The sequence below is a fragment of the Scyliorhinus torazame genome, chromosome 1, assembly GCF_047496885.1.
Source record: "Scyliorhinus torazame isolate Kashiwa2021f chromosome 1, sScyTor2.1, whole genome shotgun sequence".
Classification (NCBI taxonomy): domain Eukaryota; kingdom Metazoa; phylum Chordata; class Chondrichthyes; order Carcharhiniformes; family Scyliorhinidae; genus Scyliorhinus; species Scyliorhinus torazame.
The window spans coordinates 31,324,775-31,343,642 of NC_092707.1; the positions used below are offsets into that span (position 1 = coordinate 31,324,775).

The 18,868-nt window shown below is 46.5% G+C and overlaps 1 protein-coding gene across 2 annotated transcripts in view; it reads left to right on the forward strand.

Annotated features, from left to right (window-relative positions):
* coro1cb (coronin, actin binding protein, 1Cb) overlaps positions 1–18,868 on the forward strand; it is a 323,977-nt gene that overhangs the window by 262,023 nt on the left and 43,086 nt on the right. For both annotated transcript variants that reach the window (XM_072482289.1, XM_072482370.1), the window contains exon 4: positions 9,957–10,086. In XM_072482289.1, the coding sequence (XP_072338390.1) occupies positions 9,957–10,086 (130 nt within the window). The remainder of the gene's footprint in view (positions 1–9,956; positions 10,087–18,868) is intronic.

An 18,868-nucleotide genomic window follows, 5' to 3' on the forward strand; every position in this document is an offset into this window, starting at 1 on the left:
AGTGTGAGGTGATTCACTTTGGAAGGAATAACAGGAATGCGGAATATTTGGCTAATGGTAAAGTTCTTGAAAGTGTGGATGAGCAGGGGGATCTAGGTGTCCATGTACATAGATCCCTGAAAGTTGCCACCCAGGTTGATAGGGTTGTGAAGAAGGCCTATGGAGTGTTGGCCTTTATTGGTAGAGGGATTGAGTTCCGGAGTCGGGAGGTCATGTTGCAGCTGTACAGAACTCTGGTACGGCCGCATTTGGAGTATTGCGTACAGTTCTGGTCACCGCATTATAGGAAGGACGTGGAGGCTTTGGAGCGGGTGCAGAGGAGATTTACCAGGATGTTGCCTGGTATGGAGGGAAAATCTTATGAGGAAAGGCTGATGGACTTGAGGTTGTTTTCGTTGGAGAGAAGAAGGTTAAGAGGAGACTTAATAGAGGCATTCAAAATGATCAGGGGGTTGGATAGGGTGGACAGTGAGAGCCTTCTCCCGCGGATGGAAATGGCTGGCACGAGGGGACATAACTTTAAACTGAGGGGTAATAGATATAGGACAGAGGTCAGAGGTAGGTTCTTTACGCAAAGAGTAGTGAGGCCGTGGAATGCCCTACCTGCTACAGTAGTGAACTCGCCAACATTGAGGGCATTTAAAAGTTTATTGGATAAACATATGGATGATAATGGCATAGTGTAGGTTAGATGGCTTTTGTTTCGGTGCAACATCGTGGGCCGAAGGGCCTGTACTGCGCTGTATTGTTCTATGTTCTATGTTCTAAGATGAACCAGACAGCGTGTTTTTTGGGAGAGTCCTGATTTCCCCTGCATGAGCCAATTATGCCAATAAGTTGTTTTAAGATTCTAGAATTGATATTGATGCACGTTTCAAGATTTGAAAACCTTTCACATTTTTGTATTGAATGGTGCACTTGCATTACTAAACTGGTTCTGCAGTATAAAAACAGAGTGCTGGAAATACTCTGGTCAGGTTGTGGAGAGAGAAACAGTTGACATTTCCAGTCAGTGAGATATTCTGATGCAAGATCATCAACCTTTAAAAGTGAACTCTTTTCTCTCTCCACAGATGCTGCCTGACCTATTGAGTATTTTCTGCATATTCTGCTTTTTATTTTGGACCTGCAGCATCCACAGTTTTCTGTTTTTTGATTCTATAATGCGTTCATCTCCATCGTGAGGAAAATTCGCAGTATTGCCTTTCAATAAAATTCAATTTTCAGCATTTCTCCCCAGCAGATTATCTCTTCCAGGGCAGGGGAAGGTCCACACAAGCTAGTGATCGTAAAACAGCATTGTTTCCCTGTATGGGTGGCACGGTAGCACAGTGGTTAGCACTGTTGCTTCATAGCGCCAGAGTCCCAGTTTGATTCCCGGCTTGGGTCTCTGTTTGTGCGGAGTCTGCACGCTCTCCCTGTGTCTGCGTGGGTTTCCTCCGGGTGCTCCGGTTTCCTCCCCCAAGTCCCGAAAGACGTGCTTGTTAGGTAATTTAGGTATTTTGGACATTCTGAATTCTCCCTCAGTGTACCCAGACAGGCGCCGGAATGTGGCGACTAGGGAATTTTCACAGTAACTTCATTGCCGTGTTAATGTAAGCCTACTTGAACCCTCATTGAACAGAGGGCTTTGAACTCTCACGAGGGGATTCTCTTTTCCATAAACTTACATAGAATTGATTCCGGTGACGGGGATGTGCTGAGCAGACACACAAAAGGTGGCTCTCCTCCTGGAAACTTGAAATTGGGCATTTTTATCCCCCAAATAGTCAGCTGAACCCGGGAACCCCACCCCCCCCCCCTCAAACAACACCACCACAATGAACGAGGCATGCCAGTCAACAACACAAGGACCCAAAAAGACAGGAGAGCCATTAAAAGTCTGGAGAGGAAGACTGAGGCATTGGCGAACACATGAGGTGATGAGGACCCGGCCACACCTGAACGGCTGGGCCACCAGAAATTATGCCGGGAAACCCCTGAGAAATGAATGGAGGGACCTCCTAACACAGGAGCTCCAAGGGCTCGAAGGCGGCATCAAACTCAAAACGACCAAATTGACGGTAGCAGAGGCGCTAGACCACCTTCAATCAGCGCTCAAAAAGACAGGGCGGCGTCTGGAGACACAGGAGGGAACTATCCGAGAGCTGAAGAAGGCCGTGACCACCCAGAGCTACTAAGCCGCCTCACTGGAGACGGGGATAGCAAGATTGGTGGCGACGCAAGGGGGAAGGTTGAGGACCAAGGGAAACTGTCACACCCCCAAAACCACCGCATTGTGGTACCGAGGGCAGGAGCCCTACAGAGTACATGGCACAGTTGCTGGGCAAACTAGTTGGGAGGGAAAAGCCTCCCAAGCCTCCAGAAGTAGCCAGAGCCCACAGGTCACTCCAGCCAACGCCCATGGAGCAGTCGCCAACCATTAGCACAAAACAGCACCGGTAGAAAGACCGAGAAAAGATCCTGAACTGCAAGGCACACGGTCCTGTAAATGGAAGGGGACAGTCGATCCGTGTGTACCAGGACATTGAGGCAGACTTGGCCAAGGACCAGGCGGAATTTAACATCGCCAAGGCGGCCCTTTACAAGAACAGTGTGCAGTTCGGAATGCTGCATCCTGCCAAACTCTGGGTGACTTTCCAGGGTAGGGAGTACTACTTCACCACACTGGCAGAAGCACGGTCTGGGAAGGCAACGATACCAGCAGTGAACCACGCCTTTCGTCTCATCCGTCAAAAAAAAGGGAAAGACTATTTGGGCAGGACTGATCTGCCTTGTCTTCGATCTGATGATGTGTCAGGGGGGGCGAAAACTCTAGATGGGGGAAGATAGGTGGGGTGGGGGGGCAGCTGGAGGGGGAAGCCCGCAGGGTCATTGGGAGGGGAGGGGAGAATGAACAGGCCAAGGTAGATAGCAAAGGGGGGGGGGGGTGTATGCAAAGAAAAGAGACTGGACCTGGAAGCAGCATTAGAACTGGGAAAAGTCATGGAGAGTATCAACTCCATGTAGGTGGGGAAGGTGCCAGGGCCTTGTGAAGGAAGGAGCAGCTCTCCGAAAGCTAGTGATATCGAAACAAACCTGTTGGACTTTCACCTGGTGTTGTAAGACTTCTTACTGTTCTATAACCAAGTCAGTTCTGTATCCATCTAGCCAGCTCACCCCGAATCCCATGTGACTTTAGTTTTTGTACCAGTCTGTCATGTGGGACCTTGTCAAAAGCCTTACTAAAGTCCATATAAACTACTAAGCTTACAATTTCCCTTGTCATCCATGGTTCCCAAATCTTCATCAATTTTCTTTGTCACCTCTTCAGAAAACTCAATCAAGCTGGTGAGACATGACCTTTCCCATACAAAACCATGCTGCCTATAACTAGCAGTCCATTTTCCTCCAAATGTGCATATATCCTGTCCCTCAGTATCTTTTCCAAAAGCTTCCCCACCACTGATGCCAGACTCACCAGCCTATAATTTGCTGGATTATGCCTACTTCCTTTCTTAAACAAGGGAACAACATTGGCTATTCTCCAGTCCTCTGGAACCTCGCTTGTGGTCAAAGAGAATGTGAAGATAAAGGCCCCAGCTATTTTTCCCCCGCCTTCTGCAGTAACGAGGAATAGATCCCCGGGGACTTGTCTACCTTAGTGCAATTTAGGATACTCAACACTTCCTCCTTTGATATATTGACGTTCTCAAGAGCGTTCACACACCTATCCCTGACCTCAACATCCGTCCTGTCCTCCTCCCTGGTGAATACCGATACAAGGTACTCATTAAGGATTTCACCCACTTCCTGTGGTTACATGCATAATTACATACATAACTTCCCTCCATTGTCCGTGAGTGGGCCTACTCATTCTCTTGCTACTCTCTTGTTCCTACTATATGTATAAAAAAACTTGGGATTCTCTTTGACTATGTTTGCTAAAGATATTTCATGGTCCCTTTTAGCCCTCCTCATTCCACATTTAAGTTCCTTCCTACTTTCACTGTACCCCTCAAGGGCTTTGTCAATTTTTAGATGCCTAGACGTATCGTATGCTTTTCCCTTCTAACTAAGCTTACAATTTATAATAATTTAATATATAATAATCATTATTGCCACAAGTAGGCTTACATTAACACTGCAATGAAGTTACTGCGAAAAGCCCCTAGTTGCCACATTCCAGTGCCTGTTCGGGTACACTTGTGGGAGGAAACCGGAGCACCTGGAGGAAACCTGCGCAGACACATGGAGAATGTGTAGAGTCCACACAGACAGTGACCCAAGCCGGAAATCAAACCTGGGACCCTGGAGCTGTAAAGCAACAGTGCTAACCACTGCTACCATGCCGCCCTTGTCATTCATGGTTATAAGACATAGGAGCAGAATTAGGCCACTCGGCCCATCGAGTTTGCTCCGCCATCCAATCATGGCTGATATTTTCTCATCCCCAATCTCCTGCCTTCTCCCCATAACCCCTGATCCCCTTATTAATCAAGAACCTATCTGTCTCTATCTTAAAGACACTCTGTGATTTGGCCTCTACAGCCTTCTGCAGCAAAGAGTTCCACAGATTCACCACCCTCTGGCTGAAAAAATTCCTCCTTATCTCTGTTTTAAAGGATCGTCCCTTTAGCCTGAGATGGTGTCCTCTGGTTCTAGTTTTCCCTACAAGTGGAAACATCCTCTCCACGTCCACTCTATCCAGGCTTCGCAGTATCCTGTAAGTTTCAATAAGATTCCCTCTCATCCTTCTAATCTCCAACAAGCACAGATCCAGAGTCCTGAACTGTTCCTCATATGACAAGCTCTTCATTCCAGGGATCACCCTTGTGAACCTCCTCATGACCCTCCAAGGCCAGCACATCCTTCCTTAGATATGGGGCCCAAAACTGGTCACAATACGCCAAATGGGGTCTGACCAAAGCCTTATACAGCCTCAGAAGTACATCCCTGGTCTTGTATTCTAGCCCTCTTGACATGAATGCTACATTGCATTTGCCTTCTTAAATGCCAACTGAACCTGCACGTTAACCTTGGGTGAATCGTGACCAAGGACTCCCAAGACCCTTTGTGCTTCTGATTTCCTAAGCATTTCCCCACTTAGAAAATAGTCTGTGTTTAAATTCCTCCTTCCAGAGTGCATAACCTCATACATAACCGAAGGTGCCTAGGAGGTTCACCAGGTTGTTGCCTGGTATGGAGGGCGCTAGCTATGAAGAGAGGTTGAGTAGATTAGGATTATTTTCATTAGAAAGACGGAGGTTGAGGGGGGACCTCATTGAGGTCTACAAAATCATGAGAGGTATAGACAGGGTGGATAGCAAGAAGCTTTTTCCAAGAGTGGGGGACTCAATTACTAGGGGTCACAAGTTCAAGGTGAGAGGGGAAAAGTTTAAGGGAGATATGTATGGAAACTTCTTTACGCAGAGGGTGGTGGGTGCCTGGAACGCATCGCCGGCGAAGGTGGTAGAGGCGGACACGATAGCGTCATTTAAGATGTATCTAGACAGATACATGAATGGGCAGGGAGTAGAGGGATACAGATCCTTAGAAAATAGGCGACAGTTTTAGATAGAGGATCTGGATCGGCGCAGGCTTGGAGGGCCGAAGGGCCTGTTCCTGTGCTGTAATTTCTCTTTGTTCTTTTCCACATTGTATTTCATTTGCCACTTCATTGCCCACTCTCCTGGCCTGTCCAAATCCTTCTGCAGCCACCTTGCTTCCTCCATACTACCTGTCCCTCTGCAGATCTTTGTATCATCTGCAAACTTAGCAACAGTGCCTTCAGTTCCTCCTTCCAGATAATTAATGTATATTGCGAAAAGTTGTGGTCCCAGCACAGGCCCCTAAGGCACACCACTAGTCATCGGCTGCCATCCTGAAAAAGACCCCTTTATCCCCACTCTCTGCCTTCTGCCAGTCAGCCAATCCTCTATCCATGCCAGGATCTTGCCCTTATCACCATGGGCTCTTAATTTATTTAATAATCTCCTATGCGGCTCCTTGTCGAAGGCCTTCTGGAAATCTAAATAAATCACGTCCACTGGTTCGCCTTTGTCTAACTTCCTTGTTACTTCCTCAAAAAACTCTTAACAGATTTATCAGACGTGACCTCCCTTTGACTAAGCCGTGCTTCCCGTGTCCTGCCATTTCTACCCTTTGTTTTTGCGGGGCTATGCACTTCAATCAACTGGCCTTTCAAAGCTTCCCGCATGTCACACGTGGATTTGCCCTCAAATGGCTGCTCCCAATCCACATTTCCCAGTTCTTGTCTAATTTAGATGATAATTGGCCCTCGCCCAATTAAGCGCCCTCCCACGTGGGCCACTCTTGTCCTTAGTCATGAATGACCCATCCAGGGAGATAACACCTGAGGTGATAATCTCCCTGTATGCCTTTGGCACAGTCAAGTTTAAGCATCTCATAGAGGTACTGAAACGGTTTGGGCTCAGACAGGATTCACCACCTGGATGAAACTACTGTACAGTGCTCCCATGGTGAGCATACGGATGAACACCACCAGCTCTGGGTGCTTCCAACTGCACAGAGGCATGAGACAAGGATGACTGCTATCCCGCTGCTGTTTGCTCTGGCAATCGACCCACTGGTGATTGCCCTCAGAACGGCGAAGGGGTGGAGAGGTATCCAAAGGGGAGACAGAGAGCATAGAGTCTCACTCTATGCGGATGACCTCCTCTACATCTCAAATCCCCAGACCAACATGGAAGGGTTAATGAAACTCTTAAAGGAGTTTGGAGCCTTCTCAGATTATAAGCTTAACCTGAGCAAGAGCGAGATCTTCCCAGTGAACCCATAGTGGGGAGAGACAGAGCTGGGGGACCTGCCGTTCAAGCAAGCCCAGACCAAATTCCGCTACCTATAGAGACAAATAGCCCACGACTGGACACAAATGGAACCTGACTAATCTAGTGGAGAAAGTCAAAAGAGACCGGCAGAGAAGGAGCCCACTCACACTCTCCACAGCAGGGACAATACAGCCCTGTTTAGATCCCTCCCGACCTACATACCCAATGCCTTTTTCAACACAGTTAGCAAACTAATCATGATCAGAGGAGACGCAGACCGAGGAGCTGAAGCGAAAGTGGGAGGAGGAGCTGGGGGGAGAGATAGAGGAGGGCCTTTGGGCGGACGCGTTGAGTAGAGTAAACGCGCCTGCAACTTGTGCCAGACTCAACCTGATTCAATTCAAGGTTGTCCACTGGGCTCACATGACAGTGGCCCGGATGAGCAGATTCTTTGGGGTGGAAGATAGGTGCACAAAATGTGTGGGAGGACATGTCCACATGTTCTGGCCATGTCCAAAGCTGAGGGGATTTTGGCAGGGGTTTGCTGACGTCATGTCCAAGGTATTAAAAACAAGGGTGGTATTGAGTCCAGAGGTGCCGATTTCTGCGGTGTCGCAGGATCCGGGAGTCCAGGAGGAGAAGGAGGCAGACGTTCTGGCCTTTGCTTCCCTGGTAGCCCGGAGGCGGATATTACTAGCATGGAGGGACTCAAAGCCCCTGAAGTCGGAGACCTGGTTATCGGACATGGCGGGGTTCCTCTGCCTGGAGAAAATTAAGTTCGCCTTGAGAGGGTCACTGTTGGTGTTCGCCCGGAGGTGGCAACTGTTCATCGACTTCTTTGCGGAGAATTAATCGTCAGCCGAAGTGTGGGGTGGGGGTTAGGTTAGCATCGATTAGGGGTTAATTAATGGTGCGACCTGTTGGGGAGGGAGGTGGTATTTGCACTTTGTTTATATTTTCATGTACATTGTTTATATTGCTGCTGTTACAATGGCAAAAATGGCGTTTGTGTGGCTGGAGGAAGAACCAAGGAAAAGAAATGTGGTAGGCTTGGCCCTCTTCTGAACCTACAGTTATACCACCGGGTGGCCACCACAGAGAGTGAGGGGATGGGTGAACGAACCGGGAGCAAAGTGGGTGAATGTGGAGGATAATTCCTGCGTAGGAACGTCCCTTCGAGCCCTAGCCACAGCTGCTCTCCCATATCCCTTGGCCAAATGATCGAGTAGCCACTCTCTGGAAGTGGTACTAAATGAGGCAGCACTTCGGCCTAACCAAAATGTCCACCTTGGCCCCCATCTGCAACAACCACAGGTTTACCCCTGCAATAATGGACGCCACCTTCAAAAGATGGAGAGAGGACATGGGGGCACTGACAGTTAGGGACATGTACAAGAACGATAGAGTAGCAACCTTGGGGGAAGGCACAGAGATCCTAGTTATCAGGTGGAAACGATCTGAGATACATTCAGGTCAAAAACTTCCTCCGTAAGGAAACAACGCATGCCCCCAGATACCAGGACACCCGTTAGTGGAAGAACCGTTGGATGTGGGCAGCCTAGGGAAGGGAAACTGTGCGGACCTGTATGAGCGACTGGTGAAGGAAGTACCCTTCTCCCTGGACGAGACAGGGGAAAATGGGAGGAGGAAGTAGGCATAGAGATTGGGGGAGGGCTCTGGATCAAAGCACAACTCAGGGCGTCCTTCACCGCCACGTGCGTAGTGCTGAGCCTAATACAGCTAAAAGTGATACACAGAACCCGAATGAGGGGGTTCTTTCCGGAGGTGGAGGACAAATGTGAATGGTGCCAGGGAGGCCTGGCCAACCACCCCCACGTGTTCTGAGCTCTCTCCAGACTTTTCGGCAAATGGATGACCTTTTTTGAGACTTATGTCCTGAGTTGTGGGAGTGATGGTGGAGCCATGCTCAAAAGAGGCAGTCTTCGGGATTTCAGATAACCCAGAATATTTATGGGGAAGGGGGCTAACACCCTAGCCCTTGCCTCTATGATCGCCCGCTGGCAAATCTTGCTCAGCTGGCGATCAGCAGCACCAGCCAAAGCTGAAGACTGGCTATCCGACCTGGCAGAATTTTTCAGGTTGGAGAAAATAAAATTTGCCACCCGGGTGTCGGAAGACTGGCTTCCATCAACTTCTTCCAAGATCTGTTTGTGGCCAGCAACCAGGAGAGTTAAGGTGGGGTGAAGGGAGACGCATACGAGCCACGGGACAAAGAGTAAAAGGTAAGACGGGGGGAGAGGGAAAGGGGGAAAGGGGCGAAGACATGCAAAGAAAACGAGAGGGACAAGGGACAAAGTCGCAGGGGACTGGTCTGATTCGAGGGCAATCTGAAACCTAAACTAAACTGTAAATAGGCACCTGTAAATATGTCCTCTGGCTATACTGAGATGGGGCGTATAACAGATGTATGCCGACTAAAGGGAGGGACACGGCCACAGCAGGAGGGAAGGCAATTGCCTATAAGTATGTGCTTGTTTCTCTTTGTCTTTTTTAATTAACTGTTTCCTTTTTTGGCCTGGTTTTGTAATACGTAACTTATGAATTGCAAAAAATATAAGATGTGAAAACCCAATAAAAACACTTAAAAGAAATTACATAGAATTTTCAGTGCAGAAACAGGCTTCATGCCCCAAAGCAGCATTCATAATTTTGGAGGTTGGATCACCCCATAGCCTTTCCTTGCTAGAGGAAAGGGTCCCCACCTATTCAGACTCAATTCTACCACCATGTAAATGTTTTTTACACCGTCAGTAACTTTTAGACTTATGCACCCTAATCAATCCACCTTTTGCTGTTGCCGTTCTGTCTGGGTACTTGTGTGTATGCCCAAACACAGGACTGACCCTGCAATAATTATCTAAATTACTGCTCACCATACATTCCTAGCGTAATTCAATTACTGCGTGGGTGGAATGTAAAAGGCAACCTGTTGCGGCGGGAACAAATATTTCTGAGGGCACCTTGTCATTGAGAAGAAGCCCAGGTGCAGCTCAATGAAATCTTTGAAGTCCCCACCCTCTGATTTTATAGTTTGTAAAGCTGGCCAGAATTAGAATGCACGTGCAGATTGTTTTGAGGATGACGTCCTGAGCCTTCATTCCATTTTGGCCCTGTTTAATTTACCTTTTGTTTTCTTGCTCATAGATCTGGCAGATCCCGGAGAATGGACTGACATTACCTATCACAGAGCCTGTCGTCGTTCTGGAGGGACATGCCAAGAGGGTTGGGATTGTATCTTGGCATCCGACTGCACGCAATGTCCTCCTCAGTGCAGGTGAGGCCATCTGTCGCGCTCGGCCCTGTCGCCTCTCTTTAACTCTGAATCTGAATCAGCAATCCTCTCGCCCTGTGACCAAATGGCTATAAGTCCAGTACATTTTGTCTCTGTAAATTTCAAAATACTCCTGTGCTAATGTTAAAATGTTTGCGATGGTAAGCATTTCTTCAATCATATGGCTTTGTTTTACATTTGTTGTACCTGACAATTCCCATGCAAATTCAGCAACTTTGTGCGTTTTGTTAAATCTAAACTTTGTCTCTCTCCTAGGCGTGAATCCATGCATTACATAAGCCTAAAGTGAATGAAGGCTGTCTCACTTATCCTTTGTGACTGTTTTAAGATGCATTATAATTGTTGTTCACAGGAACCCTTGGAGCAGCCACTCTCCGTGGCAGTGTCCTTGACACTGAAGAAATTATGAAAGTTCTATAGGTTACACCTCCCCTTAAAATTAATTTTGTTAAAGTGACAGAATTTCATTGGTTCAGGTTTTGTGGATAGTAATGGTTTGAGTACCTTTTATCAAAAGAAAAGCCTTTCACTAAACGTGAGCACTCTTTGACATTTTCTTCCAATAAAGCAGGCTTGGAACTGCCCATTAGTCTAGTTCACTCATCTGGAAGTACTGATGTGAGACCCATTACTTATACATTTCATTAAAAGTCTTGAGTCCTCAGTGATTTCCTCTGCATGTCTGGCTTTCTTTCCAAAATGGAGACCCAGAGGCCTCTGCACACCAAAGTGTGCCACTGAAAGCTCTCACTAATGGAAGTATTTAATGAGGCCTCAATAGCATCAAAGCATTCATGATTTCTATAAAAGCCGATGAAGCTCATTAAAGGGGAGATTTGAAAAAAAAAAATCAAGATTGTAGTTCCTACAAATAGGCAGTGGTTTCATTTTAAATTGCATTGAACTGGCCTGAGGAAAGGTGTGCATCTTCTGCCAGTGCAAAGTTTTCCAGAGATTTCTACATGAAAGCTTTGACTTTAAAAGATAGTAAGTACCCACCAAAAGTGATTCATACTCCAACTGTGCCCCAATGATTGTTGGTGTGTGCATTGCCGGAGTGTTGTGTTGACTAATACAAACCAGGCAGATTCCAGAGTAGATTTGTGCTGACTTGGCTTAGTGCTGTTGTCGAGGTAGTGCACTTGAGGTCAAAATCCCTTAGAGTAGGGAGTGACTATCGACACTGGTTCTCACATCTGACTATGCTGGGGAGGTGCACATGTGCACACTGGTTGAGGGCTAACCTGCCTGATGCTCATGACCTAGGAAGTTAACAAGTGAAAGGTGGGCAATTCTGTGAGATAGGGTATGATAGCAGATATTGTACTTAATTTCAGTCTGCTTTCCAGAATCACAGAATTGTTAAGCCATTTGGCCTGTCGAAACTATGTTAAAACAGGCGTTTTAAGAACTAACATTTTTTTTAATGTACAGAAACAGTTTAGTGTTTTCAGCAGTGTATGAAAGTGATGTAGAAGAAATTTATACCAGTACACCCTGCCTCAAATCGGAAAACATTCTGACTTAATTTGACTTGTTTGAGATGCTAATACTGTATTTGGGTTAGCACCAATGAGATGGAATGAGAAGCCTGGAATTTTAACTCACACTTAAATTAAACTATTAAAAATAAAAGCTTTTTAGAATTCGCTGACTGATTTCTGTTTTGTTAAGTCTAATTTGATTATCCCCACCCTGATGTGCAAAGGTTAAAGTTCAGTAAATTGGCAAATTGAGGGTGTGCTTGACAATGAGTCATACACTGAGGCAGATCTTCATTTGCATGAGCAGATCCATGACCATGTATAGAAGCGCTCTTGTTTTCAAAGTTTCCTTTGACGAACCCTGCAATCTAAATGAGTAACATTAGTTCCCAGTTCTGCTGTGTGTCATTTATATAGCTGAGGGGCTGGCTAGGAATGTATGGAGGTTACCTGGAGGTTAATACGTGGTCGGAAAGAAAGCGCTCGTTTGACGAGGTGTCAGAAAGGGAAGAAAAGTAGTTAATTTGCTTAGCCTGACCCTGGCTGACCTGGGGGGTTCATTAGGCTACTGTGGTCCATCCGAAGTGGGGCACTATTGTCTGTTATTGATCACCATTGGCTACTAGTTTTAAAAAAAATGTATTTTATTACACACGTGTATCAAAGCAGGTTACAGCGAACAAACACCCCGGGAAACATGCTTCCCTACAATCAACTATACAGTCTGTACAGACTTTTCCTCTTTTTCACCCCCCCTCCCCTGCAAAGAACAGCCCCTCAAACACAGTCACAAACATCCCCCACCTTTCCTCAAACCCCCCTGAAGAGCCCCATAACTCATACTTTATCTTCTCTAATCGCAGGAAGACATACAGGTCACCCAACCAAGCCGCTTTCCCCCGGTGGCGATGCCGGCCGCCACTCCAGCAAAATTCACCGCCGTGCAATCAGAGAAGCGAAGGCCAAGACATTGGCCTTTCCTCCTCTCCATGAGCTCCGGCTTCTCTGAGACTCCAAATATTGCCACCAAAGGATCTGGGTCCACCTCCTCCTCCACTGTCCTGGCTAAGACTGCGAACACTCCTGCCCAGAATCTTCCCAATTTTTCGCAACCCCAAAACATGTGCACGTGATTCGCTGGACCCCGCCCACACCTCTCACATTCATCTGCTACCCCCTGAAAGAATCCACTCATTCTCACCCTGTGCACCACCTTAAACTGTATCAGGCTCATCCTTGCACATGAGGAGGTCCCGTTTACCCTACACAGTGCCTCACTCCATGCTCCCCAATTGATCTCCCCTCCCAACTCCGCTTCACATTTCTCCTTGATCTTCACCAGCCGCTCGCTTCCCTGCTCCCCCAGCCACTTGTTTATATCCCTAATTCTTCCCTCCCCTTCCATGTCTGGGATCAGCAGTCACTCCAGCAGGTGTATCCCAGCAACCTAGGGGAACCCCCTCCCGACCATTCGCGCAAAGTCCCTAACCTGCAAATGCCTGAACTCCCTTCCCCTCGGCAGCTCTACCCTCTCCCTTAGCTCCTCCAGACTGGCGAATCCTTCCTCCAAATACAGATCACTCAACTTGACCAGCCCCACTTCCCGCCACCTCCTGTATACACTATCCATCCCCCCCGGCTCAAACCCATGATTCTCGCACAGCGGCGTTTACACTGACATCCCTTCCACCCTAAAATGCCTCAACTGATTCCATATCTTCACTGTGGACTGCACCACCGGGCTCTTTGAATACCTACTCGGAGCCATTGGCAACGCTGCCGTCCCCATAGCCCTCAAACTTGACCCGTTACAAGATTCCTCCTCCATCCTAACCAACTCTACCCCTTCTCCTTCCAATCACTGCCGCACCTTGTCCACATTCGCCGCCCAATAATAATGAAGCAAGTTCGGCAACGCCAAACCCCCCCCCCCCCCGTAGCAGGGTCCTCCCACCCTCGGAATCTTCCCCGCCCATACAAAGCCAGAAATGATCGTGTCCACTTTCCGAAAAAAGGCCTTTGGTATAAAGATCGGGAGAGCTTGAAAGATAAACCAGAACCGTGGCAGAATATTCATTTTCACCACATGGGACTCTCCCTACCAACGTTAAGTGAAGTGTATCCCACCTCTTAAGATCCTCCCTAGCCTCCTCCACCAGCTTCGTTCAGTTCTACTTGTGGAGCCCCGTCCATACCCTTGCAACCTGAATCCCCAAATACCTGAACCTACCCATCGCTATCGTAAATGGCATCCCCCCTAAATTAGCCCGCTGTACCAGTTCATTCACCGGGAATACCTCGCTTTTCCCTACATTCAGCTTGGTCTACAGTTTAAAGGAGTGTCAGATTGTAAAAGTGGTGTGTTTGAATCCATTCATAGGGCCTTCAGACAATTAAAGAAAGGAGTGAATGGATCTGAAGGCCCAATGATCCGTTCATAGGCCTTCAGATCCATTCGCTCCTTTCTTTACCTGCCTGATGTAGAGTTCCTAGCTGTTCCTAACTCATTCATATCCCAGGATTTGCTTGTTTCCTGCCTTCTTCGGATTTTTTTTTCATTGGGTCTTTTAATTGACTGCATACTTGGCTGTAACATACAATTCGCTTTGAGGAAGTTGTGTTCCACCTTCCTTTATTTTACCAAGTGTGAAACTAGAGAATATGGGCAGAAGGCGAACTTTTCTGAACCTACCTCCATCTTTTAGTTCTGCTTTCCTCTGATGAATGGACAACTCTTATCAATTGAGGTCCCTACAAGAGGGGCTTCAAGTGTGTTCTAGGCTGATTGAGCTACTGAAATTGGTCCACAAAGCTGGCTTGTGCAACAATACTGTGGGATGATGGTATTAGGAACCTGGAGTGCACCAAATGTTCCTATGTTGCAGAAATGGAAGCTGAATCCCCACAAAACATGAAAATGTTACAAGTGCTCTGACTGAACCTCTAACCATACACCAACCTCCTGAAAATTCTAGTTGTTACCCTTGATTTGAATGAGTTGACATGATAATTTTTCTAATGAAATCTCAGGATTTAATTTGGTTCCTGATGTGTAACAGTGTGACCTCTGGGTGACACTTCAACAGAAAGCAGTGTTTGAATGCTGGAGAATCTTTAATTCAGCAAATTAGTGGAGAATGATATGAACTTATTTTCTTTCCTGCCTTCAACAGGCCTCAAGCCCTCCAACACTGTTACTATTTCCAATTTCCTTCCCAACCTTGCCGCCAACCCTTGCCTCTGTCCAATCCTGGAACCTGGTGTTTATTCTGAACCATGGGTTCTTGTTGCAATTGGATAGAGGTGGAATGGAGGGGAAACTGGAGAAATAAACTCTTTCTCATCACTGGCCTTTTCATCTTCTGTTTAGTATCGGCACGATGGCACAGTGGTTAGCACCGCTGTCTCACAGCACCAGGGACCTGGGTTCAATTCCAGCCTTGGGTCACTGTCTGTGTGGCGTTTGCGCCTTCTCCCAGTGTCTGCGTGCGTTTCCTCCGGGCGTCCCAGTTTCCTCCCACAGCCCGAAGATGCGCAGGTTAGGTGGATTGGCTATGCTAAATTGCCCCTTGGTGTCCAAAGGTTAGATAGGTTCTGGGGATAGGGTGAGGAAGTGGGCCGAGGTAGGGTGGTTTTTGAGGGTCGGTGCAGACTCGATGCACTGTAGGGATTCTATGATTCACATAAGAGACCTGCTGTTATTAAGAGAAGAACTTGCTCGTGCTACTGCGAAGTGATTTTCTTTGCAGTCTTTCTTATTCTGTAGGGATGGACCTGTCTCGATCTATTTAAAACAGTGAAGCTTTTGATTCTCTGCAGCTGTCTTGACTGAGAGAGCAGTATTGTATATTGAACATGCCTCAATACCAGTAATGTACTGTATCATGCTCTTTCCTATGCCTCCCCTTAAAAGGGGGACAGGCTAGCTTTGACATCCCCACAACACCTTGACTGAGTACTAAGTCAACATGTATCAAAGATGAAAATTGAAACCTTGCTGATTCCCGTGGCCCTAAATTACACCACGCCATGCGTTAACCACCAAGATGCAGTGTTGTGTCTCTGAATTAATGTTGTGTCATTCCAAACTTGGGCTACAATTTGAGGAAACAACTCTTTTTTTTTTTTTTTTACATTGAATTTACAGAATCGAAGTAGCTCATTCAGCCAAACTAGTCAATGCCAAGTGTTGATGCTCCATATGTCTCTCTTTCTCTCATCCTATCAGCACATTTGTCCATTCCTTTCTCCTTGTGTGCTTATTTATTTTGTTCCTTTAAGCACAGCAGACTACTTTGTTGGTGAGAGTAAAAGTTAATTGTTATCTTGAAAAACCATAAATTGAGACTCTGTTTTATATCTGGGACCTTTGGACGAGCATTTACTGTTCCTCATTCTGTGCTTCCGCTTTTGCAAGTTCCCTTTGAATATGTAGACAAAGCAGTAACTCCCAGTTGCCATCAATGGTGCAGTTTAATGCTTCTGGCCTCCTGTTACTACCAAGTGGGGTCTTTATCCAAGCATTTTGGATGCCATACATTGGTGGTATTTTCTGTTACTTGTTTAGAGTTTCCAGCATTTTTATTTCCATTTGCATCAACTTGTTTCGACCACAAAGAGTCTGAACTTTTGTGTGTGTGTGTCCCCCACCCCCACCGTATGCTTCCTGAAGAACCACCAGGCTCTGTACAATTACTCTGCTTCTGACCAGTGCAAATGGTCGTTCTTGTAAGCAAGCCCTTGGCTGTCTCTGAACCGTAGCATGACCTCATGCACAAAGTATCTGATAATGTAGTGTTCCCCAGGTTGAACAATAAATCCCTTATGCTGCTGATTAACTGCCTCATAATTCTGGTCTCTCCAACTGACAAATAACACTGACACTCCATATAATCTTGAGCCATAAAGTACATGTTGGGTTTATTAGATGATCAAATTAAACAAAAATGAGAACCGAGCAGATTTCAGTAGATCATAGTAATTACTCCTTGATTTCTTGTCCATACGTAGGAGCAGGAGTAGGCCAATCAGTCCCTCGAGCATGTACCGCCATTCAATTAGATAATAACTGATCTGTATCTTAACACCATCCACCTGTCGTCGTTCAGTAGCCCTTAATACCCTTGCCTAACAAAATCTTTATCAATCGCTGATTTTAAATTTTCAATTGATCCTCTCCCCTAAGTCTGAGCTGTTTCTTTTGCGGGGGTGGGGAGGGTAGGAACGGGAGGGGTTGGGGAGATGTCGGAGTGTGATCCGGAATTCCCACTACTCACTAACTTTTGTGTGAGAGGTGTTTATGACATCCTCCCCTGAATGTCCTGGCTCCAGGGCAGCACTGTCGCATAGTGGTTAGCACAGTTGCTTCACAGCTCTAGGGTCCCAGGTTTGATTCCCGGTTTGGGTCACTGTCTGTGTGGAGTTTGAACGTTCTCCCCGTGTGTGCGTGGGTTTCCTCCGGGTGCTCCGGTTTCCGCCCACAGTCCAAAGATGTGCAGGTTAGGTGGATTGGCCAAGATAAATTGCCATTAGTGTCCAAAAAGTTTAGGTGGGGTTACTGGGTTACGGGGATAAAAGGGGAAGAGGGTGGAGACATGGGGCTTTAGTGGGATGCTCTTTCGAAGGGCTGGTGCAGACTCGATGGGCTGAATGGCCTCCTGCACTGTAAATTCTATGATTTAAGGTTATACACGCTTTTTTTAAACTCTTGCATGCAGATATAGTTACACTCTTCCCCATGAAATCCTTTCATAAAACACACTGGGCTGGATTCTCTGGTTCCCGAGCCACATGTTGCTTAGCGGCGGGATTCTCTCTTCCCGCTGCTTGTCAATGGGATTTCCCGTTAAAGCCACCCCATGCCGCCAGGGAAACATGCGGGTGAGGGTCCACTGCCAGCGGGAGAAATGAATCGCAAAAGCCGGAGAATTTCAGCCCCTCTATGCTCGCGGAGAAAAAAACCAAAGCTATGCAACTTGTCCTCATCACTGAGCCCTTTTTAGATGTGGTGGTGTTAGGGATGCCTGGTCAACTCTGAACAGTGGCCAAGAGACTGGATCAGAACCATAATGTTTTAAAGTTTTTTAAGGTCGTACGGAGAAATAGGGTGTGGCTATTTTATAAAGAAACTTTATTAAAACGAAAAAAAAAACCTTTTTAAAATTCAACCCTAAGAATAACAGATTACATGTAATTTCTTAACTTTAATACACGAGTTCCCATTAAACAGCACTGTAAATGAACACACAACACTCATTCCACTTCATAGGCAAGGATGATACTTGCATGTACGAAGCAATTCTCTGCTATTCGTCACGTTCCTTTAGAATCCTTTTCAAAATTCTGTCTCTGGGGCAGTTTTTTTTTCATGACCTCTCCCGGTGGTTTTTCAAATCCTTCTCCCCACCTGTTCAAATCAAGATTATTTCTCTCTTTTTCTTTCTCTCTCTCTCTCTCTCTCTCTAAGCTCCACCCAGCCCCTCAAACAAAGGTTCTCTCCTGGGAAATCCAGACTTGAACCCATTATCGTTATCTTGGCTGTTTGATTTCCCACTCCTGTTTATACTAAAGAACAGTCATGCTATTGATATGCAACAAACCTCCCACTGACGAACAAAGAGGCCATCAGACTCTAATGGGCTAATGGCTGGTCAGACAGGAGTGTCCCGGAGGACAATGGATCTCAACTGACTCACTCTTGCTGAACAAGGGCATCCTGTGTATTCCCACTAATGAGATATTAAGTCTGAATGGGACAACGTAACTCAGGCCAGGTGTGGGTGTATCCCTCTGCCTCCATGCTAGTAGTTTTCCCCTCTCTGTTTAACCCCTAAATTGCCTGCTACATCTTCGCTCCCAGTTCTGGACACAATTTTCTAATATCTCACTAGTAACAATGGCATTCTGATGTATCCAATGTGCTGCATCCTCTTCAAGGTCAGTATCATCATTTGTCAGGTGTGGTACCCAGAACTGAATGCAGTACTCAAGATGGGACCTCACCAAAGCTCTGTACAGATGTAACTTGTATTCTGGCCACCTTGAGGTATAAATAAAATCCATTAGCCTTTTAAATGTTATTTGTACCTATCCACTGGCTCTTAATGATCTTGGCGCTTGGGCATTTAAATCTTTATGTTCATAAGCAGTTCCTAACTTTTTTACCATTTGGAAGATACTCTAATCCAACTTCCATGGGGCAAAATGGGTGACTGCACACGTTCACATATTTAACTCCCATCTGTCACAGTTTTGCCCATTCAATTAATCTCTCAATGGCC